General features: G+C 34.8%; 1 protein-coding gene across 1 annotated transcript in view; it reads right to left on the bottom strand.

The window, feature by feature from the left end:
• Positions 1-26,898, bottom strand: part of ASCC3 (activating signal cointegrator 1 complex subunit 3) — a 318,333-nt gene that overhangs the window by 51,173 nt on the left and 240,262 nt on the right. The window contains exons 33-35 of the mRNA XM_068985127.1: positions 26,296-26,421; positions 20,473-20,584; positions 20,151-20,285 (exon numbers count right to left, since the gene is read on the bottom strand). Coding sequence (XP_068841228.1) covers positions 20,151-20,285; positions 20,473-20,584; positions 26,296-26,421 — 373 coding nt within the window. The remainder of the gene's footprint in view (positions 1-20,150; positions 20,286-20,472; positions 20,585-26,295; positions 26,422-26,898) is intronic.

Genomic DNA, 26,898 nt, shown 5'->3' with positions numbered 1-26,898 from the left:
TGTATTAGATTTTATTGCTTTTTATTCACTAAGTGGAAAGTTCCTTTCCTAAAACTTATTTAAATAGTCCAAGGGAACTTTGGATTTATTTGAAATGCAAAAATCTAGGTTCTCAGAGGAAACTGAAATGGCAGCTTGTATACATTCGTGTTCTTAGGAATTGAGGCTTCCCTAGAGGTTCAGTTGGTAAAGAATCTGCCTGCAACACAGGAGACTGGGGTTCGATTCCTGGGTTGGGAAGTCCCCTGGAGAAGGGAATGGCTACCCACTCCAATACTCTTGCCTGGGAAATTCCATGGACAGTCCATGGGGTTGCAAAGAGTCAGACACAACTGAGTGATTTTCACTTTCTTTCACATATGAATTACTCCATCAAGCAGCAAAATCTGCACTGATTAGGAAGAAAAATGAAGATATCCCTAAAATTTACAAAAAATTCTGATCAATTCAGTTCAGTCACTCAGTCATGTCCAACTCTTTGCCACCTCATGGACTGTAGCATGCCAGGCATCCCTGTCCATCACCAACTCCTGGAGCCTACTCAAACTCATATCCATGGCATCAGTGATGCCATCCAACCATCTCAACCTCTGTTGTCCCCTTCTCCTCCCACCTTCAATCTTTCCTAGCATCATGGTCTTTTCAAATGAGTCAGCTCTTTGCATCAGGTGGCCAAACAAAGTACCGGAGTTTCAGCTTCAACATCAGTCCTTCCAATGAATATTTAGGGCTGATTTCCTTTAGGGTGAACTGGTTGGATCTCCTTGCAGTCCAAGGGACTCTCAAGAGTCTTCTCCAATACCACAGCTCAAAAGCATCAATTCTTTGGAGCTCAGCTTTCTTTATAGTCCAACTCTCACATCCATACATGACTATTGGAAAAACCATAGCTTTGACTAGACAGACCTTTGTTAGCAAAGTAATGTGTCTGTTTTTTAATATGCTGTCTAGGTTGGTCATAACTTTCTTCCAAGGAGTAAGCATCTTTTAACTTCATGGCTGCAAACACTATCTGCATTGATTTTGGAGCCTCCCAAAACAAAGGACTGATTCAACAGATAATTTCTCTTCTCTCTTGAAACAATATTCCTTATGCATGGAGTCCTGCCCAAGGCCACAGGTGTGAGGCCTTGCACCAAGATGACAGCAGTGGAGCCCACCACCAAGGTCACCTCTGAAGCTAACTGAGCCCCTCTGTAACCACTGCCCAAAGTCCCCTGATCATCACCAGCATGCTTCCTGACCCCATATCAGGCAAACAGCCCCACCCCACTGCTCACACTATAACACCTGAACCATTCACCTAATGCCAACCTTCCAGCGGAAATTTTCTTTGCCTTGAGGCTATAAAAACTGGCTACTAGCTGACCCACTGTTCTAACGGCATCCTGTCCACTCTCGCTGGCCTGTCAGGAGCTGTCGGCCTGCTGCACTTGCAGTGTCCATACTACCTCTGCTCTTTGTTTTTATTAAACTCACTCCTTTCTGCAACTCTGCGTCACGAGATTCTTTTCCGATCTGCAATCAGATTGCCACGACAATGTGGAGAGTCAAATGCCAGCTACAGAATTAATGACATGATCCCTGGGTTGGGAAGATCCCCTGGAGAAGGAAATGGCAACCCACTCCAGTATCCTTACTTCGAAAATTCCATGGACAGAGGAGCCTGGTGGGCCACAGTCCATGGGGTTGCAAGAATTGGGCATGACTTAGCAACTAACCCATCTGAAAAGATCAATGAAGAAGCTACAGATTTGTGGGGTTTTAGGTTTGGTTAGGAATAGTTTAAGCTAGGTACAGTATTTAAATTATATTTTCTTCTGAGTGGGATAGACAACTAACAAGAAGAACTGGTTTATTTGACACAGATTGAGGGAACAATTACTTAAATTTATTAGCAGTCATTACTACTTCAAAAATTATTAACAAATGATTCATCCTAACTCCTCAGTTAATTCTCTAGTCCCTTGGAGACTTGCTTAACTCTCATTATTCCTCTGGCTACTTCTTCATAACTAGAAAGCCTTCCTGACTCTCATTGTGCTTTTGGTAGAAGCCTCTTTCATGAAGTGGTAGTTTTTGCATTTCACTGAGTGCTTTTAAAAATGCGTATCTCCTCTTGGACTATGAAATGCTCTTAGTAAATAACAAGATTTGGACTCATTACTAACAAAAGTCCAAAAGTTAACAAAAAGAAAGGTGTGCAAAGTGTGACTAGAGTCAGAGGAGGGACTGATTTTTAAATAAATATCCCAGAACACATGCATGTCATACTATTCAAAATAAATATTCTGAGAAGTCATAAATTCCTTTCAATAAGCCTTCTGTCATTCAAAACATTTTGAAACATCTTTCAAATGTTTATAATTTATAACTTCAGTCAGAAAGACTTCAGGAACTACACATTATCTTGTAGTCATAATCAACTTCACAACCCCAAATTATACTCTCTGACTTCATCAATCAACTTTAGTCTTCTGAATCTAGGCTTCATATAACTGCTTATCATTTTCTCAAAACAAAAGCAAATGTCCAAACAAGAAAGAACCATTAATGAATAGCTACTTGGACCCAACACAATCAACAGAAAGTGCCAAGGGCCTGGAAGAAGTTAAAATTTTTTGTCATAAGTGTAGTAAAGGACTTTTAAAGATAAATACTCTTAAGAAGACAATACCTACTGGGTAAGTTCTGCTTATTTAAAAAAATGTCACCTAACTTTATTTTGAAGCCTATATTAATTGCTCAAATCTATGAACATATTGATGGATCATATAATAAGATACAGGGAACAGGTGCCACATGGAAATCATATATTGAGAGAATAAAAATAGAACCATTAAAAAATAGACTGACTATACATTAAGGGGGAAAAAAAAACCCACCAAACCAACTGTGCCAATTAGATAGCTAGTGCTTTATCTTTCTGGTAATATACTTAAGTGGGTATTTTAGGCATCTAAGTTTGAGTCTGCTTTAGGTAGAAAGCTTTTGTTCATGTTTGTAAAATTTAAGCGCTTTATCATTAACTCAAAAAATTAATTACTTCCTCATATGTAGAGTTACCGGTATTTTGGCTCCAGGACAAACTTGTAAGAAGTTATATTTAAAGACAACAAAGAAAAATAGAGATTTTCAGTACCAGATGTCTGGGAAGATCCCATTTGAATTTGAGCTACTTAAATTTGCAATCATGTATTTATACATCTAACAGAGCTTCTGTTTCCCCCAGAATCAGAAAATTAACTAGCTTTGTAGCATCTTCCTTGATCTGCCACCCGTGCCCTGAGGATTAGAGATTCCACCTGAGCTTGTTTTACAAGCATAACAGAAAAAATTAATCTCTGCTGGCAGCGCTCCCACTGGGATACTGATGAATAATGATATCCCTCTTTTGCTGCCCTCTCAGTCCACTAGAAAAGCCACTCTAACCCAGCAACGTGGAAGCTGCTGAAACCATTCCAGCTGTGGATTAGCAGGCAGTCAAGCATCCATCTGCTCTGTGTGAATCAAAAGAAAGCAAACATGCATTCTTATGGCCAAAGTCATAGTCAAACCCCAGAACATCTTATAGGAATATCTATATATACTGACCTACCTACGTTCTTACCTACCTATTCAATCACAGGCAATCTCATGTTGTAAGCTAAATTAACCCAATTTCTCAACTTAGTCTGCATTTCCTTGGTGCTTGAAATGCTGGAAAACAAAGTGTTTAGAGTTTATAAAGTATAGCTGTTAAGTCTGGTATGCATATGGGGCTCATTAACTTGAAATTTAACTTCTATAGTGCAACATGATAATATATATCAGGCATATACACATTTCCAGATTCTCAGATGTAGCAGCCAACTACTTGCTTCAATAAGAAAAGTAAGACTGTTTAATCAGTATCTAACAAAGTGCTTCACAGAGAAACCTTTGATTTTACTTGGCTTTATTTTACTGACACAATGATGTAGTGGTTATCTGTGGACATCTGCCTGCATTAAAACCAAAAGAACCATTGCTTTTGGTCTACAAATAGCAAATTCAGTTTATCAGGACTCTATCAGCTCTTTTTTAATGAGCCCTCTAGCATTTTAACATATCCATAATGTAATGATGACTGATGTTTATAAAGATAGCTTCAAGACTCTGAAAGATCTTTATAGATCATCTGAATGATCAAAGAAACATTTTTTCAGCACAGTTCTAAAAGTATTCTATGGTATTAAAGTTCTTTGAATTCGAAAACCTGTATAAGACATATATTTAGAAATTTTATTAACAAAAATATTTTAAATAATCATCACAGCATATTTCCATTCTATAATAATAATAAAAAAAGAAAAAAAAAAGCCCCACTCTGCTTTTAAGCTATATCCACACAATTTTAGTGTGGTCTCAAGTGCAATTAACTCTTTTTTCCTTTTTCCCTGATTTTACTTGGAATTCACTGTTTATTTCTATGTCTTACTGATTCTTTCCTCTCTCATTTCTCTTCCTCCTTCACTGACAAAAAATAACTAAAAGAAGTTCAAGGTTATAACCCTTTCTATGCTCTCAGTCCAGCAGAGCAGTACACTGCCAGCTCAGTCCCTGGTTCTGCAAGACACTTTATTTGTTCATCTGTCAGTAGGAGATGACACCTGTTTGGCATTTGTCTTACAAATTTGCTGACACTGTTTAATAAATAACAGAAAATACACACAGAGTTTGGATGGAGGACCTATGTTTTAATAGGCTGAAGAGAGTATATGTAGAACAATTCTCTGTTGCCAATGGAAATCTTTAAAATCCTTAAAACAGATTATAGTGCTTCTGCCAAACTGCATTATTCTTCTGAATTACATACAAAATAATGACTAGAACATACGAACATGTAGAATTTGTGTATCTGAGGAGACTGACATTTGTACATTTTTCTTTCCTTTCAGGTTCTTTCGTATTGTTTTCTGTTTTTAAAGCAAAGTGAGTTCTAACTTTCTGACATAATCAAACTTCTGAGACATGCTTAAGTGCTATTGGATTGTCAGCTGGAAAACATTGTGAAATAAGTGAAGTTCTTTTCTAGGAGAATGTGATGTTAAAATAAAATGCAGATGGTATGAATAATACTACTGTAATAAAGACCATCTCGATGCATTTTATTTGGTAGTAATGATGACTTTTTAGAATACATGTATGTAAAAGAATGGGGCACATCCATTTCTTTGGGTTGAGAAATCAAAAGATATTCAGCTTTTAATGTATCTCTGGAGAGGAAATTCCTCTAGGCTTCTGCCATATGTATAATGGTTCAGCATAAAAGTATCTTTTAGTCCTCACAGTGGGAAAACTATAGTTTGCTGATAATTATTAATCACTAGTTAGGAATTTTTCTTGAAAGAGCTTTTCAAAACTATGCAGTTAATTAGTAAGTTATCCTCTATTGTCTAACAAGGCAAGCTTTATAAATATCTCCATACAAGAATTCACCTATAAGGATATATGAAAACAAATAGAAACAAAACCCATGTTTTCTGTTGCTTCTCTTTCAAAAACTTGGCATAAGCAATTATAAATTATTCTTAAAGAGACAGTGAATTTTGAAAAAAACTTTTGCAGGTTTTTTTCCCCTACTATAAGTAATGCTGTGATGAACATCTGTGTACATATATTTTGACTTGTTTCCCTGTTTTATAGATTCCTAGAAATGGAATTATAATGCCACAGATCATAAACTTTTAAGAGTTCTTTTCTTTTTTTAACTTTGATAGATATCAAATTTCTTTCCAGAAAGTTTAAGTCAATAAAAACTCTATTTGGCAGTGTCTGGGAATGTTGCAACTCACAGCACACTCACCATCAATGGGTATTATCCTTCTTGAATTTCTAACAATTTAATAGGCTGAAAAGATTGCTGTTTCTTGTTTCAATTAATATTTTCTTATCACTGAGAAGTCTGAGGGCTTTTAAAAAATTTGTTAAGACTGAATTTATTTTTCTGCAAGTTGTTACTTAATGACCTCTTTTCATTTTATAATTGGAGTCATCGTGGTTGCTTTTTTCAATTTTTTTTGATTTGAAAAATTAAAATATATTATAATGACAAATATTAATGCTTTAAAAATTTTATATAGACATGCATATATTTTATAGTTTATAAAATATAAAAATCCATTCATTTTCTTTATAATTTTTTCAATTCCTTTATGCCCTTTGCTTCTTCCCCTCTCCCTCTTTGAAATTTAAACATTATTCTTGGCTTTAATCTTTAATCTGACTTTTATTCTGGTATGTGCTATGAAGTCAGAATCGAATGAATATTTTTCCAAAATGTTGTACAATTTACCCAACCATATCTGTTGAATACACTGCTCCTTAACCAATGATTTTTTGGTGCTTTCTTTGTATTTGGTTAGTGCGTCACACAGATTAAGTGGGCTGGTCTTGACCAATGTGTGAAAACTATCCTGGCTGAGGTGGGGAGGGAGGCACACTAGGCATATGGACAGCAAGAGCTCCTCAGAGAGGCTAACGGGAGAAAGGTGAGGCACAGCTGAAGATGGAGGCTACTTCTACTCCAGTCGGTACTAGAGCTAGGCTCTGAAGAGTCTCACACGGCATGGTAAGGAATCTGAATTGATAGTATAAGGTTTTTGTTTTATTTCATGTTTTCATTTATTTTGGCTGTGTTGGGTCTTCACTGCTGTGCATGGGATTTCTCTAGCTGCAGCAAGTGGGGCTTCTCATCATGGTGGTTTCTCTTGTGGAGCACAGGCTCTAGGTGTGAGGGTCCTAGAGTGCATGGGCTGCAGCAGTTGCAGTAAAAGCGCTTAGTTACCCTGTGGTGTGTGGAACTTCCTGGACCAGGGATTGAACCTGTGTCCCCTGCATTGGCAGGCAGATCCTCACCACCAGACCACCAGGGAAATCCCTTATAAGGTGTTTCTGAATAGGAGAGAATAATGATGTTTGTTCTATATAGCTATGGTTTATATAAATTATAATAAATCAATTACTAGAACTTATCAATATTAAAATATTAATATTAACGAAAACTAGCAATATTAGATATGAATGATTACCATATGGCAGGTAATCTATTGATTGAGGCTTTACACATATTCTTTTATTTAATCTTCTTCTTCATTTTACAGAGGAGCACGGAGCTTGGAGAGATTAAGTGACTAACCCAAGGTCACATAGCTAGAAAATGACAGAGTCAGGTCTGTGTGACTCTAAAGCTCATGTTCTTAATAACTAGACTTTCAGCATACTCTAGACATGCTGGTACAGCTTACACTTTTAAAATAGTTAATATCAAACTAGAATTACTTCTTAGACATAGGCCTCTTCCTTTCTTCAAAGCAGGGACTGCATCTTCATTATCATTGTCCGCTTGCACCTAACGCAATAGGTGCTATGTAAATATTTGCTAGTCTGTTGAAAATGTGTATTTAAGAATTATCTGTAGGACAGTAACAGGCATAGAACAGAAAAGCTTCCAGATAAGAGAAAACGAAGGACAAGCAAGAGAAAGTATAACTAGCAAGGAAGGCAAAGAAGAAACTGAAGTAGAGGAAGGAAGAGATTAGAAAAGTGCAGAAAAATAAAGGTGCAGTCATTTATTTCCTCATCGAAAATTAAAATGAAACAATGCTTTATCTGTGTATCAAAAACACTAATTTTTGAAAAGCTGAATTTAGCAAGTACCGAGACTTTAATATGGTCCCGTTTCCCAAGCTTCATGATAAGCAATGTAATATTTACCTAATTATTCAGGAAGAGAAACTACTATATATCATAGCCCAATTGAGAGCTGGAATGACTAATGAACTATTAATTTATTAAATTGACCAGAGCTTTAACTGCAACTGAATGAAGAAAATTTTTTCAGATGAATATATGCTTAATAAAATGGCCAATTTGGTTTGCCTGATTTTTCTGTCAGCCAGGTTCCAGTGGCTTCCTGGCTGTTTTACAGCTTTCTGCTTAGTCCCAAAAGAAAGGACATTTTTCTTACTAATATAGCCTCCTCATAGATTTCAAGCCAAAGCTCCTAATTCAACGAAGTGCTAATCCATTTGCAAAGCATCTCAGTGAAGGAGTAATCACCCAGCCATAATCACTATTACGAATCATAATTACTTTATGATTTCTTCTAATTACTAAGTGGTTTTTAACAACTATGAATAGATGAGTGCTCTTAGGAGCACAGACATTGGTCTGGAAGCCAGGGTAATGTCTCATTAAAGAACCGCAGTGCTTTTTTATTTGGAGGTAGGATAATGTGGCAGTGGGGAATCATTACTTTTACAGACTTTGTCATTCCCCCACGGTACGCTAAAACCTAGAGCCATGGCCTCAAGTAAAACATTAACCTGGGGAGAAAGGCAGAGGGAACAAGGGAATAGGGGTAGAACAATCTAGGAGGGAAAACTCAGAAAATGACACTGTGATCAAGAATGCCAAGATCTTTTAAATGAAATCACCATATGTTCCTGAAGAAAAAAAAAAAAAAAGGAATATCTTACAGAAAAAAAAAAAGAGAACATTTTGGCCAATCTGATAATAATGTTACATCACTCTTTTGATAAAAATTCCTCCAATGGCTTCTCTTAACACTTGAGATAAGCTCCAAACTCTTCAGCCAGGCCAAAGACACCTCAGCCCTGCCCTGCCCACTTTTGCCAACCAGCCTTTCCTGTTGTTCCCTGACAAGTAGCTCATGACCTTTCCATTTGCTATTTCTTCTGCCTAGAATTTTTTCCCCCAAGGCTTTCTCATGAGTTTTCTTTCATGTTACTCAGTTCGCTGTTCAAATATCATGTGCTCAGAAAAGTTTTCCTCAATTGTTCTATGAAGAACAGGCTTCTCTATTATCTTCAGACTCCTGCCTTATTTTTTTTTAAACTCATTTATACACTTTTGAATTTATATGTTTATTTGTTAACTTGTTTGTTTGCTAATTTCATTATGAAGTTCCATAATTATTGGAACTTCATCAGCCAGTGTGAAGGAGTGTGAAGGATCCATAATTACTGGAACTTCAATAATTCCAATAATGTTGAAGTTCCATAATTATTGGAACTTCATCAGCCAGTGTATAAGTGTGAAGGATCACACTTTACATCAGTGTGCTGCAGGATACTCCATGCCTGGAACATAGTGTGTCCTCAGTAAATATGACTAAATACAAGAATAGCTAACACTAAGTACTGCAGATGAGCAAATGAGCACTGTTCTCTTCTTTGCCTATATTAACTAATTTAATCTCCCCAATAATTCCATGAGATACTTATGGAGGTGATACCACAGAAGTCACAGCTTTGGAATCACTCTTTAATTGAACTATAGGTTCTTTTCTTTAAAATACAATGACTGTAAAAAGAAAAATTCAGAAGAATTAATGGACAAGAAACTGTCTTTTGAGAAAGTGACCAGGATATATAAATCTCTTGTTCTGTTGCTAAGTCCTGTCCGGCTCTTTTTGTGATCCCAGACTCCTCTGTTCATGAGATTTCCCATGCAAGATACTGGAGTGGGTTGACATTTCCTCCTCCAGGGGATCTTCCCAACCCAGGGATCAAACCTGCATCTCCTGCATCAACAGGTGATTACTGCTGAGCCACAGACTAAATAATGGCTAATGTATGAGGTCTGATGACAACCAATGAGATTAGAGAATAATTCATTAGTTGTTAAGTGTAAAGAAATATGGCCAGAATTAACAAACAAATAAAAAAAAGGGTAACTGTACTGTTTTCATTAAGTGAAGTGAAGTTGCTCAGTCATGTCCAACTCTTTGTGATTCCATGGAGTGTAGCCCACCAGGCTCCTCCATCCATGGGATTTTCCAGGCAAGAATACTGGAGTGGGTTGCCATTTCCTTCTCCAGGGGATCTTCCCAACCCAAGGATCGAACTTGGGTCTCCCACATTGCAGGCAGACGCTTTACCATCTGAGCCACCAGGGAAGCCCCTTAAAAATCCTGTCAAACTTACAAAAGTAATATTTTCTATAAAGCAAGATTCAATAAAATAAGAAGATGGCTACTATAACAACTTGCTCTTAAGTTATATCACACATTAGGATACACTTTAACACACTATTTTTACAACTAGAGAGTTTATAAAAAGTTTATCTGAAACTGTGTTAATACAGTTAAAAATTATTTTTTAAAGCACATAGTGTTTCTATTGTGTTTCTCTATACTATTACATAAAGAAAAAGTCTGGCATGTTAATGTAATGAGCTGTATATCTCTCTCTACACCAAGGAGTATTTCTATGGCGACTTTTAAAAAATTCCATGTTTCCAAAACAATGTAATACCGAAGGATTCTGAATTATACTAATAGGGGGCTGGGAAGGATATTTAATTTTTCTTTTGTTCTATTACACAGAAAATGATACTATATATGTAATACAGTATACTAAATAATACAGATACTAAATAAAGTATATTTAGTTGGCTTTAAGTATCGGGAATGATCACACTTATTTACTTACTTGGCTGCTTTGTGAAAATAAAAGGGAATACTTCAGCATTATTTCTATTGGGAAGATATTTAGGACAGGAACCATGAACCTAATCAACACTATTAATTGAGGATGGAACTAGCATAGGTTTTTGAACTGCTCCACCTGCTGGACCAATGAAACCCTAATCATAATTTCAGAGTACTTACATTTTACTGGGATGAAATGAGAAACATTTTGAGCCGAAACTAATTTCTAGCATATGGAAATTACATTTTAAAATGTTTTATTTACTATTAAAATTTCTATTTATTTTTCACTTATCTTTATAGTCTAAATAATGCTCTACTTACTTAAAGTAGAATGAAGTGACAAATGGTTAGAATTTAGGGAAGAGATTTTATCCTTGGATAGACAATAACCTTCAATCTCATTTTCATTACATTTTTATTTCTCAGTGTCATTGCATGTGTACTGACAATTCTAGTCATGATATCATTAAGTTAAGCAGCGAGTTACTACCAATGATAAAACTATATTCAAAACCAAATTAACAATGATTTACTTTGCCAAGTGATTAATGATAGGGTTCCCTGAAAAGCAGACTACCCTGGAGTTTTATAAATATGATTTAATTTATATGAAACCACTCACGATTTCATTTGTAATTTAAAAATATCTAAGTGGAATCTCCTTTTGCAAATGCTTTTAACATGACCCCCAGGAGCTCGGTGATCCAATCTTGCCCCTAGGCCAGGCTAGTAACTTGGACTTTTGAGGACAATGTCAGCAACTCTTCTGCCATGAATGCCATAGGCAGGACTGAACACTTTCTGTGCAGAGACAAAACTATCTGGAGCAGCCCTAGCAGCAGAGACAGACATACTCAGCACAAGCCTAGTCCTTTGTTTTTATTAGGTTCTTTGGGCTCTAGTACAAATATCCTTAAAAGACATAGCTCTGTCTTCTATTTCCTTGGTATTCCCCCAAGAGTGCTGAGTATTAGCTAGAACACTTTGCAAATCTTAACTGTTGTTGATAAGCCAGAATAATTTTTTATAGACAGCTTAGTATAAGAAGGTTAATAGTACATCCATTTTTTTATACCTAAAAAAATTACATATATATATACATAATTATAATATTATATGTATAATAAGTATATATGTAATTATACACACACACACACACACACACACCCCTTTTTATATACCTTGGGCTTCCCTCATGGCTCAGAAGGTAAAAGAATCTGTCCGCAATGCAGAAGACTCAGGTTTGATCCCTGCGTTGGGAAGGTCCCCTAGAGAAGGGAATGGCTATCCACCCTAGTATTCTTGCTTGGAGAATTCAATGGAGAGAGGAGCCTGGAGGGCTACAGCCCATAGGGTCACAAAGAGTTGGACACGACTGAGTGACTAAATTATTTTTTTATATGCTTTGCTTTGCAAATTTTAATAAAAGGGCAAAATAAGATTCAAGAAGATGAAAAAGAAAGTGCTCAATACAAAACCCAGCAAAGGGGAAAAAAAGAGAAGGGCATTTAAAAGGTTGCTGGGGGATAAGAATTCTAATTTCAGTTCTGCCCTTTGGGAGCAGTTTTTGTATTATTTTTTTCCGTACAGATTTCTGTCATCTTGAGCAAAACTGGGTCTCTGATGTTTGAAAACATGAGAAAGTTAAACTAGGTGATAATGAAAGAAATATTAAAGCTATTCACACTTTGGTATCTAAACTCATTTCTTAGTTAACAACCCTATTTAATCACCAACATTTGGAATTCCAGTAGTTGTTAGCTGTTACTCTGTGGGAGAGAATAACTGAAAGCCAAAGAGTAACTTGAAAAAAAAAGTATAAAAAATTTAAAACAGGTCAAATTTAAGGTAATATTACAAATACATTTTAGGCTCATCAGATCATTAGCTTAAAAATCATTAGAGGAATCTACTACATCACAACAGATCTAACTGAGAAATGAAAGTTTTCACCAGGAAAACTTTACTTCAGTTTTTTCTGAGCTGAGAAAACCTTGTAAGTGTGGAAAGCTAGGAAGAAGCTAAGGAAATAACAGAGAATAGGGAATGTCTCAAGGGAAAGAGACCAAGAGAAGTAGACAGATACCTTTTTTTTTTTTTAAAGACATCTGCCATCTGTGCCTCTCCCAAAGATGCCAACCAGCTCCCCAGACTGAAGGATAGGGAAGCTCTCCTCACGAACCCTGGAAGACATCCCATTAGGTTTCCCCACTAGGATGAGAAAGAGTAGCAGATGGGATCCTGCGATTGTTAGGAGGTTATTTGGAAATGGAAGGCCATGAGGTTGGTGATGTTCACTGTTACTCAGTTAACCTTTCCTCCCTTTCATTTTTCCTTTAATGAACTCTTTAATTTTACATGTGTGGTTCCTTACCAATGGTGTTCATATACGGCTTGTCCGTTTTATTTATCACATTTAAAACTTCTTCCTGAGGAAAAAAAACTCTTGTTCATTTTTCCAAGTTTATAAGAAAGATACGTTTGTAATTTTCAACCAAAAGGTCTGTGGTTGTGTCCCAAAGAGAACAAAAATTTAAGCATTAAAGATGTTGTATTACTGAAAATATTCTCTATATGGGCAAAGAAAGAACCAGTATGTTTTCAAAGAAAGCAGTGCAGAGAACTGTCAAACCTGGAAATTTATTAATATATCAAAATTTTATCGCTTTGGAGCTTTCCTAAATTTGGAATGGTTCAATTTTACATTAACACATGAAGCCGGTAATTTTAGTCAAAATCCAAGGCTTCATGGAAAAATGAGAATCTTAGAAGTTTTCAAATTGGATATTTGATATATAATCTCATGTCTCAGTGTAGTCACTAGAACCTTAACAACTAAGTATATCTTTTTAAAAACAATCTATTGAAAATTTAAAATGTGTTACTTTCAGGTATACAGCAAGATGATTCAGTTATAAACATAATTCATTCTTTTTAAGATTCTTTTCTCATATAGGTTATCACAGAATACTGAGTAGATGTCCCTGTGTTGTACAGTAGCTATTTGTTGGTTATCTATCTTTTATGTGTGTAGGTTCATCTCAGGCTCCTGATTTATCCCTCCCCGCCATGTTTCCTCTTTGGTATGCTTGTGTTTGATATCTGTTAAGTCTGTTTCTGTTTTGTAAATAAGTTCATTTGTTTTATTTAGATCAGAATACATTTGGGGCATATTTTGCTTTCTTTCAAAACTATTAATACTATAGTAAGCATATTATAAAAAATTCACTCAAATTTCCCCTAACTTTGAAATCTCTTCATTCTATTACTCTGTTAAAACAGGCTCCTTCTAAAACTCCACTGCATATATCAAATCACAATCCATTATTTGCCATGATGACAGGCATTTTCTACTCTACTTGGTTGTCAGTGCCAACATCATTAAGAGATTCTTCAAATTACTTTTTAAAGGTCCTTTTCCCTCAGGATTTTCACTTATATCTAATTAGACTACTTACTCCATGCCATGTAATCCCTGTTGCCAAAACTGCTAAATGCTTCAATAAGTAGGAGGAGGGCATCAATGGAGCAAGACAGATGTAATGTCATTGGTTAACAATAGAAGTGTGAAGCAGCTGCCTTAATTATGAAGCTTATTAATTCATGGTGTTAGAAAAAAAACTTGGCAAGAGTTCTTATAAAGTACCTAACCTTTCCAAATAGCATCATATTGCTTAAAACTTAAAATATACACTTTCAATAAGGAATGTTGAAATAATTATTTTGCCAGTAATTAACATCTGCATTTAAAACCTATAAGTCTACGTTACAAGGTCACACATAATTTTAAAAGTAATTGTGCTTCTTAACTGACTTTTAAAAAGTATCTACCATCACATTTAAGTACTTAAAATTTTTTTACAGTTGGAATTAAATCATAGAATAAGGATAAATTATGTCTAAGAGTGGAAGTAAGGAGCAGGGAAAAGAGTTCTAAACAGCTACTTCATATAAAACCTGGGGAAATTTGAAATATCCTCATCAAACATCAGTAGCATTCTCTACATAATATTAACATTTACCACGAAGTGTTTGAGTATTATAAATTATGTATATTAAATGCCTGGCATGTTGTAGGCACTTCATAAAAGGTAGTTGGTATAATTGTTTAATGAATATATTGAAAAGACAAGATTCAAATAAATGGGGTTGCTATCATAGAATAAGTAAAGAGAAATAGTCTCAATATAATCTTCAGTTTTACACCTAGATTATTTTACCATTTTTACTATCTTTACTCTTTACAGAATATTTTACTATCATTTAAAGACAAAAAAAAAAAAGACAATGACATCTAAAAATGTAAGCCAGAAAACAGCTCAATTTCTTAGGAAGAAGATAGGCGAAAATGGGATTTTCAAAAGAGGTGTTAGTAGAGAAAAAACTTTAGTGGGAGTGTGTTTTCTTTTTAGGTGTTGACTAAAACAAAAGATTTATATTTAATAAAGTTATAATTAACAGGAATTAGTTCTTGAGTGTGTAACAGACTGTCAGATTCAGAGAAACAAATACCACCTCATTTCCCCCATATATTCTGAAGGATAAAAAATAGTCCAAGTATCTGGTGAACCCAGAGAAAAATACCATACAGATGATACATTTTTATCTAAGCCTCATCCTTGCCTCTTCTGTTCTAAAACAGAATGATCAGCATCTACCATACCAAATATGATATGCAAAATTCCATCTTCTCTTTTAGTTCTGTTAGTAGTTTTATCATTTGTAAATATCTTCTAATCCTTTTTGAATCTATAGATTTTTGGCCTACATTATATTTGTCAAGTGAAGTAATAAATTCTCTGAGTTTATTACCTGCAAGATCAGATGGAGCTTCCTATTAATTATGAAAGTTATCTGTGTTCACAATCTATTCTTACAGTTCATGATTTTAATATTTGTTAACTGATTCAAAGCCTTTACCTCTTTAGACTGAAATGCTCCAATCATATACTTTCCATCATTGGAGCAGCTCTCCTGGGCCCATTCAAACTTTATCCATGATGTTCTTTTGATGTGTGGCCAGCAGAAATGTATATAGCAAATCTTATGCACAGGAGAGATGAACTTGAAGGAAGAATACTGTATCCTATTTTGTTTTTAGAGACTCTTTTTCATGGTGGACAATATTTTGCTGTGATTCTTGGAGTATCACATTGTGCTGGGGACCTCAGTCAGGAGCAACACCTAAGTCTATCATAGTTTATTTCCATGCCCATAGTTTATCTGTGCATTAAGACACACATACACAGAGTTTGTCACTAATGTTCACTATTCTATCTCATGCCCCTAGAAAGAGCCTTATACATTATCGGCATAAAGTATTTTTTTGATGAATCAGTATATAGTCTGTGGGTAGAAATGTGACTGGTGGAATTTAATATGGACTTGAATAGAGTAAAATATTAAAGATAAACATCCAAACTATACATACTTCATCACATGCTTAAAATATTTAATTTCATTTAGCCTAGCTCTACTATTTGGAAGAGTTTAGTTTTCATCTTTAAACTCATCCTTTGTCAAAAGGGTGATATTGTCAGTATACTAAATGCTATTCTGCAAAATACCAGGCTGATCCTAACCAGCCTACTGACAGAGGAAAGGACAAAAAGGACAGAATTCAGAAGACAGGGTACACATGTACCTAAATGTTAGGGATTTTTTAAAACCAAACCTGACAACTTTTTGGTATGAAACACTGGTAGAGGGAAATTTTAGGGGCCAAAAACACTGTGAAAGGAAGCATACCATGAGATGATCTGATTCTATGGCTTTCTCTTTTTAGTTTTGAAAGAAAAACTATTGGCAATAAAATTGTGAAAGCGTGAAAATGTAGTCGCTCAGTCATATCCGACCCTTTGCGATCGATCCCATGGACTGCAGCTCGCCAGGCTCCTCTGTCTGTGGAATTCTCTAGGCAAGAATACTGGAGTGGATTGCCATTCCCTTCTCCAGAAATGAAAGTTGCTCAGTCATGTTCAACTCTTTGCAACCGCATGAACTATACAGTCCATGGAATTCTCCAGGCCAGAATAGTGGAGTGGGTAGTCTTTCCCTTCTCCAGGGGATCTTCCCAACCCAGGGATCTTCCCAACCCAGGGATCGAACCAGGTCTCCTGCATTGCAGGTGGATTCTTTACCAGCTGAGCCACAAGGGAAGTTCAAGAATACTGGAGTGGGCAGCCTATTCCTTCTCCAGAAGATCTTCTTGACCCAGGAATCGAACCAGGGTCTCCTGCATTGCAGGTGGATATTTTACCAACTGAGATATCAGGGTTCATGTGTTTTGAAATGCCTGGTAAAAGTCAATGAATGTTTTAATATTCTTTTTTCATTCTATGGATACCTTCTAGTTTGTTTTCTCTGCACAAACAATAATCACATTGGAACATAATTAGAACACCTAAAATAAAAATCTTAATGAACAGAATTTCTGCATGTAATTTAACCGAAAGTTAAATACAATATGTAGCCTAAAAAATGAGAAAACTTTATGCACTGCCAAAGTTAAACTGATGAAAATGTTACAGTGAATTCAAAGTAATGCCCAAGAGAATAGAAGCTTTTCAGTTGTGATCTTTTCAGGAATACTAAAAATTCCTCTTAAAAATAATTAAATTTTAAAAATAAAAAAGTTTGAAAATGACTTTAGAAACATTAGCGACGGTATCTAAGTAAAAGAAGATGCTGACAGCAAATAAATTACAATACTGTGTTGTTCAAAAACATAAGGTGACATTATTAAACACTATAAAAACAAAAACAGTGCTGGTAGACAAGAGGACTTTCACACACGCTGTTTTTCTTTGCCTTTGCCTTCCTGTGTTTGTCATACTCTCCTCTATAGCTCCGCTTGACCACTTCTTTCTCCTTGTTTCAAAACTACAAGGAGATTTAATATGCAGTTTTGGAAGTGAGAGCAGAGATGATAATGAAACTATGTTGAGACTCACTTAGGAATCTCACGTGTGGCCACAGAATAATATTTAAAAACACTTCTCATTGAAAGAATGATTTCTAGAAATTGGATTATAATTACTTCAGACACAATCCTGATTTATTATTTAATGTTTCTCTGTTATACTTATGTTCTCGTATACATAGAGAATAGTTTCTAAACAAGAAGTTAGCAAAAAAGCAGTACCTACAGATCTTTTCCTACATTTGAGTCCTACACTCCTGATGCCCCAACATCTTCACTCAAAAAGAGGGCTCACTTAAATATTACAGACTTAGTTAGATACTACCGAGCAGAAGCTGAGAGTTTCCTGGATCAAACACCATAGGATGAAGACATTATATCACTGTTGCTGTGGAGATCATTAAGGGGGTTTGCTGAACAACATCTACGTAAATATGCTGTAGTTTACTTTAAATACGTTTGCAGATGATTCGTTTTCCTTATTATTCACAAAGAGTTGACTCTACTTTAATAAAGCTATACCAGGAGATTAGCATACATCATTTTAGGCAGTGTGATACTGGAAAGAAAAAGGATGCTGAAAGGATGTGAACAGACCACTTGTTTTGATCAATATCTTTTTATGTAAAAGACAAAAGAGAAAAATGATTGAATTCCCTTGGTACTATATACATTTGTGGTAGTAGGTGGTTTGATCCCTGGATCAGGAAGACCTCCTGGAGGAGGGCATGTCAACCCACTCCAGTATTCTTGCCTGAAGAATCCCATAGACAGAGAAATCTGGCAGGCTACAGTCCATGTGGTCGCAAACTGGTGGATACAACTGAAGCAACTAAGCATGCATGCACAAATCGTGGGTGGAAGAGGATACAGAATGTAATAGATATATGGTATTCACAAACCTTTATGGAAACAATATGTACCTAGTCTTAACATGATATACTTTAGACCTCCCACCTCAGCATTTTCCACCTCACTCTGGGTGTGTGTGAGAGAGAGAGAGATGAACACACACACACACACACACACACACGCACACAGGAGAGGCAGAACAGGGTAGTGGTTAAGAACTTATACTAAGGTGCTAGACTGCAAACTACTCACTGGATGCCTGGATGTGCAACCTTGGACAAGTTGGTTAATCCTTAAAACATGAATAATAATGAGATTTTATCAATTTCAAATTAGTGACTGCTGTTAGGATTAAATGTTTATCAATGTGAAGTTCTTACAATAGTGTCTGGCACATGAAAAGTGCTCAAAGGTGTTATCTATTATTATGTGTTTCCAAGCACTTTTAAATACTAAATTAGGCAAATACATCAATGTAGGTAAATATGAAAGAAACATTATATTCTTAAATCTAACAGATACTAGTTTAAGATGCTGGCTGAAATTAATCATTATTTTACTGTCTTTCCCCTAATCTTGTTTTTATGAATCTGTCTAGAAAATGATAAAAAAAATCTCATTCTTAGAAATCTAAAAGAAATTCTTAATTAAAAAATATTCTTATCTCAGAAATGAGTTAATTTGACAAAAAATAATTTTTTGATAGCTGTCTCATATACTTTAATCCTCCTCTCATTTCTATAGCGCAAACAATAGGAAACTGATTTATACAGGATCCATCCACCCATCCATCAATTCGTTAACAAATATTTTCTGACTCATTACATTGTGTGTGGCTCTGTAACACACAAGAAAGCTATACACTAGTTTCTCAAAGGGAAAACGCTGAAACATTGGAAAATTGTGAGGATACTGACATCTTATTGAGAATGATAAAGCAATATGAAAGGTAGGAAAAAAGCTAATAAGTAAGTGAACTACAGCAGACTTGGTGACTTTATAAGAGAAGAGCCTTAAAGACATTATAGTCCAAGGGGTCTTAATGTTTTAAAAAAGTACCAACATACCTGAGGGGTAAAATACAATATTTGCTGCTGCTGTTCAACCACTAAGGTGTGTCCAACTCTTTGTGACTGCATGACCTGCAGCACGCCAGGTTTCCCTATCCTTCACTATCTCCTGGATCCCAACTAATATGCCAACAAAGTTTTATGGTAAATTATTATACATAAAGTCAACAAAGAAAAAAAATAATACATATATAATATGCAGGAAAGAAGTGAAGAAGATACCACTAATAGTAATTTTAACTTCAGTATTAAATTTAGTTCACAGATTCCTGGCAAAAAAACAAAATAAGCAGAGTATAATTTTTTACCATGTGATAAAGCTGACTTCATATTTTTTTCTTGAAAGGGGGGGATGGGAGGAGTTAACTTTTCTGGCATTAATTCTAAGAGAACTTAATCAAGTGGATCCTTATGTTTAAAAACTTCAGCAATATCATGGATTCCACAGAATTCCTCAAAAAAGCAATAGGAAAAGCTTTCAACTATAATTCACAAAGCTTATTACACTGAAGGATAGGGCTGCTGAGGACAGCCCAGTTTATAACTATTATCCTGGCTTAAATATTAATAGTGCCAGATTCCATTCTCAGGCTGACTCAAATTTGGATGATAAATTACATGGTCATCTTATCCATGGAGAATTTGGCCCAGATATATTGCTTTGTAGTGATCTTGTTTGACAGAGCAACAAACTTCATAAAGTTTCTGCCAAATCTCAAGAGGAACTAGAAGGCAACATTTTAAGACTCAAATTAAAAGAGAAGGTATAACATATATAAAATATAATCCCTTCATATGAAAAACAATGCAATAATATGAAACTCACACTTAGAATTGAAAGCAATTCTTCAGTCCCACATTCAGGTTTTAAACGCTCCTTGAACATTTTAACTGTTTGGTGCTTCAAATAGTAATAAGAGGCAATGCGGCCATATGTCAGAGGCTCAATGCTCCGATTATCCTATTTAAGAAGAAAGATAAAGAAATGTATATAGAAAGTACAATAAATATATTCATAATATTAATAATTCATACTGCATGTTGCTATTGCAACATTTCATTACAGTTTTTGAGTATCATTAGCAAAAGCCCTATTGTTAGAAAGCTGGGCAATCTTTTCAGTTGGAATGTATATGACCCAGTCTTACCTCTCCAATTTCAATACAATAGGAATGTTCCAATTCAACCAGGGACTTCTCAACCAGACTGGACAGAAACTTGTTCACAGAATCATGGCTCACATCACTCAAATTGTAGTAGCTAGAAAACAAGCAAGGTCATTATTTGTTTCAAAATATTTCCTGTTAAAACTGTCACTTCAATTTCACTTTGTTCTTTTCAGAATTTAAAAAAAAATCCATTTATAGCAAATCAAAGAAATAAAGCAACTGCAATTGTCATTTCTACCTTACAGATAAAAATCCTCATACTAGAGTTTATTGATACTGATGAAGAATGGCAATACATTCAAAATATGAAGGACAAGCCGTTAAAATTCAGCAACACATTAAAAAGACACATTTTCCAGCATTAAAACTATTTCAGTTTATGCATCTACAGCAAACTAATTCTATGTACTAGATTCAGAAGCGGCAAGAAGCTTATTACATATAAACATATAATTCCCTTTTATATGTAAAACTCATCCGGAGTAACATTAAAAAACTCAAATAACTATTGATTTGGGTAGTAGATAAGTTCTTTTAGGAAATTTGGTCAATTGTTGTTCCCTTAAGGAATATTCTAAAGATTAGAAGGAACATCTTCAGGCTAATAAAAAAGCATTCTAACTATGCTTACCTATACAGAAAACATACAGGTTCAGCTCTATATACCTTCTACATAAAAATTTCAGGACATGCAATTCACCTTAATGCTCCTCCCTGTAACTCCAAGAGGTTTTTGGCAAATCCCTAAGGTTACTAGGAATCTGTGCCTGGGAGAAGATCCAAGAGGTGAGAGACCATCCCCACAGTCATGGCAGACCACTAATTCCTGCTGGGTGAATCCCGTTCCCTAGTCAGCGTGAATTACATGCCCTACCTCCATCCAAATCAAGGACACAAGCCTCAGAGAACAGACTGTCAATACTGAAACACCAACAAGAAGGTCTAACATCTGTATAGGACTAGGAAGGGGTCACACAGAGTCGGACAGGACTGAAGCGACTTAGCAGCAGCCGCAGCAGGAAGGGGATAGTCAGAGCCTGGGGAAGAAAGTGTTAACAATCTCAAATGGGAGAGGCCTTAAGGCCTGCCAAGTATGGTGATTTTCTGTCTTCCAAGGGAAATAGTTGGGGTCAATACTATAAAAATTTATTTAAAAACACAAAAAGCCGGATTTAAATCATGGCAGAATATATTTTCATTAGAAAGAGAAGTTAGCCCAAATATTTAGGTACCCTCAAATATAAGAGTTTCCATTGAGTGTGGATTAATAATAGGTTATTTATTTAAATCATAATTAAATGCTAAGGATTTTCTTATAAAAGAGAAATAGTTTAAATTTTAGTCTGTAGAGAAATTATTGCTTTTCCTGGAAAAGTTCTTTTCATAATCCCAAATGAAGCAATATTTATCAATGAACAGATAAACACCAGCTAGATCAGTGCTGTTGTTAATTTAACCAAAATGTAACCAGCCATATGTGAAAGTGAAAAACCAGTATTAGAAACCATTACAAAATACTTCCTTTATTCTGAATTATGACTGAGAAGCATATAGTTAGAATAATTTATACTGCATTAGAGGTAAAAATAAAAATTCTGGACATTCAAGGTTCCATAAAAGAGACAGATCCCCAAAGCTGTTTCAAATTATTAACAATTTTTTTTCTCTTTTATATTTTTCCCAACAAATGAAATTTATCAGCCAGACTCTGTGCAATGTAAGCGCTTACTTTATATTTCACATTCTTTTGGCTTGCTAAGCCTATAAATTTTCCAATACTATTGTCAGCTGTCTGGACTAATACAACATTGATAAAATTATATCTAACTGGACGAAAACTAGCGAAAATGTGTCCAGGACACTGAATAAGTAGTACTATTTGCAGAACACAAATCAAGCTATTCTTTATGCAATTAAAATTACAGAAAGAAGACATTGTGAAAATAATATTACCATGAAAAATGAAAAGTTGTGATTCCATTTCATCTATAAGTTTATTAGGCTATTAGAAAACAAAAAAAATCTCATGGTTGCTGCTACAGATAATCACAGACATTCCCATATAAAGATAACTGGAATGTCAACTTTACCACATATTATGCTTTAATGAATTTTAATTTTAATTAATTTTTAATGAATTTGGTACACTTAAAAATAATACTTAAAATGATTAATGATAAAAACTTTTCTCTAAAAATGATTCTTTTAAAATTATTTATTTTATTCACTATTTCATGTATTTATGATATATTGTGATGGGCTAAAATCCCATCTGAAGTTTGTTTATTCAAATCTATTGGAAAATATTTTAAACTACTTTGTGGCTTTTATTCAGATAAAGTAGAGTCAGGATAAACATGTTTTAAACATTTATAATGAGTTTCAAAAAAATTAAGTAAAATCATGACTCTGAGACTCCAACAAATTACCTAATGACTACAGTAAAATATTATTCATAATCTAACTTGCTAAAAACTAATAGCATTTTTGGAGCAGAATAACTTTAAAAACTTCCATTGATAAATTTCTTAATATAGTTGTTTTTTTCCAACATGCTCATCAACATTATTGACCTGTATAAGAGGAGAAATGAAAAATTCAATTTAAGTAATTGAACTGACATTCAATACATTCAATATTGAAACTTTTATCCTTACTACATATGGGGGTTATCAAGAATTTTCAAAATCCCTAAAATTGTTTTCTTCAGATATTCTGGCATATGTAAGTGATTAACTTTATTTTTTAAAAGTGACAACTTTAAAAACAGAGTACTAGTTTAAATATTACATTGTTGAATATAATAGTAAAAACACTTTTCTCCTATGCAGCCAACACAAATAGTAAAATGCATATAATTTTGCTAGTGATGACTTCACTGATCTATACCAAGTATTATTACTCTTTGTTAATATTTGAATTGAGATTCTAAGGTTATATAAAAATTTTCATATCCATTTTTTAGATCCCATAAAATTTTGACAGAGAGTATATTCTGACACATTTTTGTGAATAAAGGATGGGGCTTATATTTACATAATCTTCATTAGTAGCATTATATGGCCTTCGTTTTTAACACGTGAACGTTTAGTAACCATGCAATTTCTAGCCTAAATAATTATAAGCATTTAGCTTAAAAATTACATATTAATTTTAATAATCACTTTACCAGCTTGAAAAAGCATGCAACTGCTAAGTAAAAAGGTTTGTTTTCATGTTGCACTCACCACAGTAGAAAATTTATAATTTATTGGTTATTAAAACAGAAATATTATACAACTGTTTAATTATGGATAAAGGATACAATGTAGTTTCATGCTCACTGCATTGAATCATCAAGTCATTATCTTCTCTCTGCTCTAAACAGACAGCCTACCTTTTTTGTCAGCATGGTATTTCATTTATTTCACAGAGAAACCCAGTTTCACAATAATTGACTTGTCAGAGGCTGTAATTTACGAGGCTGAGCTCTGTAAGATTTCTCTATATTGGACTCAACCTGCACACAAGCAGGGTTGAATATTTACAATGCTGTTAACAGGTGCTGAGTTGTTTAATGATTCTAATAGCCAGAAGCGTACTGAGAAAGCCAGCGGGATCACAATTACAGGCTGTTTGAACACAACAATTACTAGTCCCCTGAGAGGTGTGAAAGTCAAAGGCAGTTTGATACTGACAGCATCTAGCACATGGGCTAGACAGGCTACTTCTATTAGCAGTCCGCTGGGAAAAAGTTTAAACAAACCTCTCCCTATCATAAAATTTTACAAAGTTGATTACATTTAAGGAATCAAAAAGTAAAACAAGCTTAAAAAAATTAACTTTAAAAGATCTTATCAAAAGATAAACAAGAATACCTCACATGAAACCTCGTTATCTTTTCCAACCTTAAAAAGAATGAAAGTTTACCAGTTGAAAAAGAGAGATTTTATTGTAATGTAAAACATAGATAAAGTCACACCAAACAGTCTGGATTTAATGTGAATAGTGGCAGTCATTTCCTGTTTGGTTTATGTAAACCCGGCCAGAGATCTCGCTGGGAAATTTTTCATCAGTATAGAAATGCTGCTGCTATAACTGTCAGTACTGAGAAGTCATTTGTTACAGCACCATGCTTTTTTATGTTCAGATTATGCAGCAGTAATAATGACACAAATAATGGAAGTGGTTACAGGGACAGCTGAAACTACCACAACATTTTTTTCCCCTAGAAATATTTAGAAGCTTTCTCAGGGGAAAACAGAGAGTAAAATTGAACATACAAATTGAATTCAGAACTCAATTTGAAATATATTATATTTCATGATGCACCAATACATGTGTTTATATATATTTAAACAAACTAATGTATACATATGTCTGTATCTACATATATATTTAACCTTATAAATATATATCTTTATATGTATTTACATATATTTGCATATATACACACACATGCATATCAAAACATAAAAAATATACATAGACATACAGAGAACAACCCAGGAACTGAAATCTTTCTCAACATAAATTTTATTTTGGGTGGTGGTGTGGTGTGGACACTTTACAGTAATATGAATAAATGAAGAGGGTTGGAGAATTGGGTGATATTTATTTATCTATATGTATTTCAGGAGTGGTGCTTGCTCTTTCAATTTTTAAATAAACTTCAGTTTCTCCTTGTCACACATACATGCATGCACACAAGTGTGTATACAAGCCCCTCCCACCCAAAGAAAAGTCAAATCTCAATTTATGGCACTGAATGACAGGAAGTATGAAGTATATATTAAAACTACACATAATACAAGCGCTTCATTTGAGACAATGATTTTAGCCTTCTTAAAACTTTTACCAGATCTAAAAGTAAGTGGAAAAAGAGTACCAATTTCCTGTGCTTTTCTTTGCTCTGGCTTTGTGGATAGGGGCTTTTAACACAGACAACAATAAAAAGATATTAGGGCCAATTAGAAAGAAAACTGCATAGCCTGACTATAGCAGATAAGTAAAATATGCAAATTGTTAACTTTATTCGGGCCCTTTCTCTTGATGTGAAATGTTGCTTAAAAATTTTTTAGTGATATTAAAAAAATACATCTGAGAATTTCTACATTTCAACAGGGAAGTTCAAATTATTTATAACATTTATGATTATGATTGGCCTTCTTAATGATATGATAGATACTGTCAGTCCTCTGATCAAAAACCAACAAAGGTTCTCATTTCACCCAGAATAGAAATCAAAGTTCTTACATGGGTGCTGAAGGCCTCATAAGACTAGTAAGACCACTGACCACCCACCCACAATCCCTAACCTCATCTCCTACTACTCTCCACACACCCCACTTATTTCACTTTAGCTATATATTCTTTTTGCTGCACCTTCATCACACCAGACACGTCTGCCTTAGAACCTCTCCTGTCCCCCTGGCCTGAAATGCTGTTCACTAGATATTTATGTGGTCAGCCTTCTCACCTCTTTCAAATCTTTGTTCAAATGTCACCACTTATCCTATGTCTACTAAGTAAACCATATCTACTTTCCATTTCCAAAACAATATATTTAATTTCTGATCAAGAAAGTGAGATTTGAGCCAAATTTTTAGATATGATTAATTCAGTTTTAGGCATGCTGAATTTGAAATGATGGTAGGAAGTCCATGTGGCAACATTCAGAAGGTTGGTGGAGAAATGAGACTCTACTTGATGGAGAGCAGATGGAGTGAAATATTTTGGGTCCTCCACAGACAGGTGGTGTTTTAAATACAAAAAGGATCTTTAGAGAAGAACGATAACGATAAATAATAGTCCTCTGCTCACCTGGGGTTCATGATAAGACGACGGAAAAAGTAAGTCCAGGTAATATAATCCATTGCGTCTTGCTTAGATGTTATTGTACCACCAGCAATCTCTGCATTTAAATGGTCAGACAGCACTCCTAATAAACTACAGAGTGAATAAGACATGGGAAACATACATGAAAATTAAATGAAAAACACTTGAACACATAGTCTAGACTCGAATTTGATGTTCCAAGATATAGGACAAATGTGTTTCCTGTAATTTATATACTTTGTATATAAGTTTGGCGAAATGAATTGCTGGGTGCAAATAAACACAGGCTGATAGGAAGGGAGCTAGTAACTTTTACAAGAAGATGAGAACCAGCGTGAGAGGAAACAAGAGATGACACGCCTTGGAGAGCAGAATTTTCTTCTAGGGCATTGGAGTAAGTACGGAATAACACTGAGGCAGACGATAGAGGAGTTGGTAGGAAATGGGGGATAGTTATGTTGGTGCAAGGATATTCCCTTCACTAATTCAGTGAATATTAAGTTCAGTCATATGAGATAAAGGTACTAGGTGTTGTGGAATATAGCGATGATCAGATGCACTGAAATATTGGCACAACAAAGTGGTCAT

Source organism: Capricornis sumatraensis, chromosome 13 (assembly GCF_032405125.1).
Source record: "Capricornis sumatraensis isolate serow.1 chromosome 13, serow.2, whole genome shotgun sequence".
NCBI classification, from domain to species: Eukaryota; Metazoa; Chordata; class Mammalia; order Artiodactyla; family Bovidae; genus Capricornis; species Capricornis sumatraensis.
The sequence above is the reverse complement of the archived record's forward strand: the minus strand, read 5'-3'. Positions and strand labels throughout refer to the sequence as shown.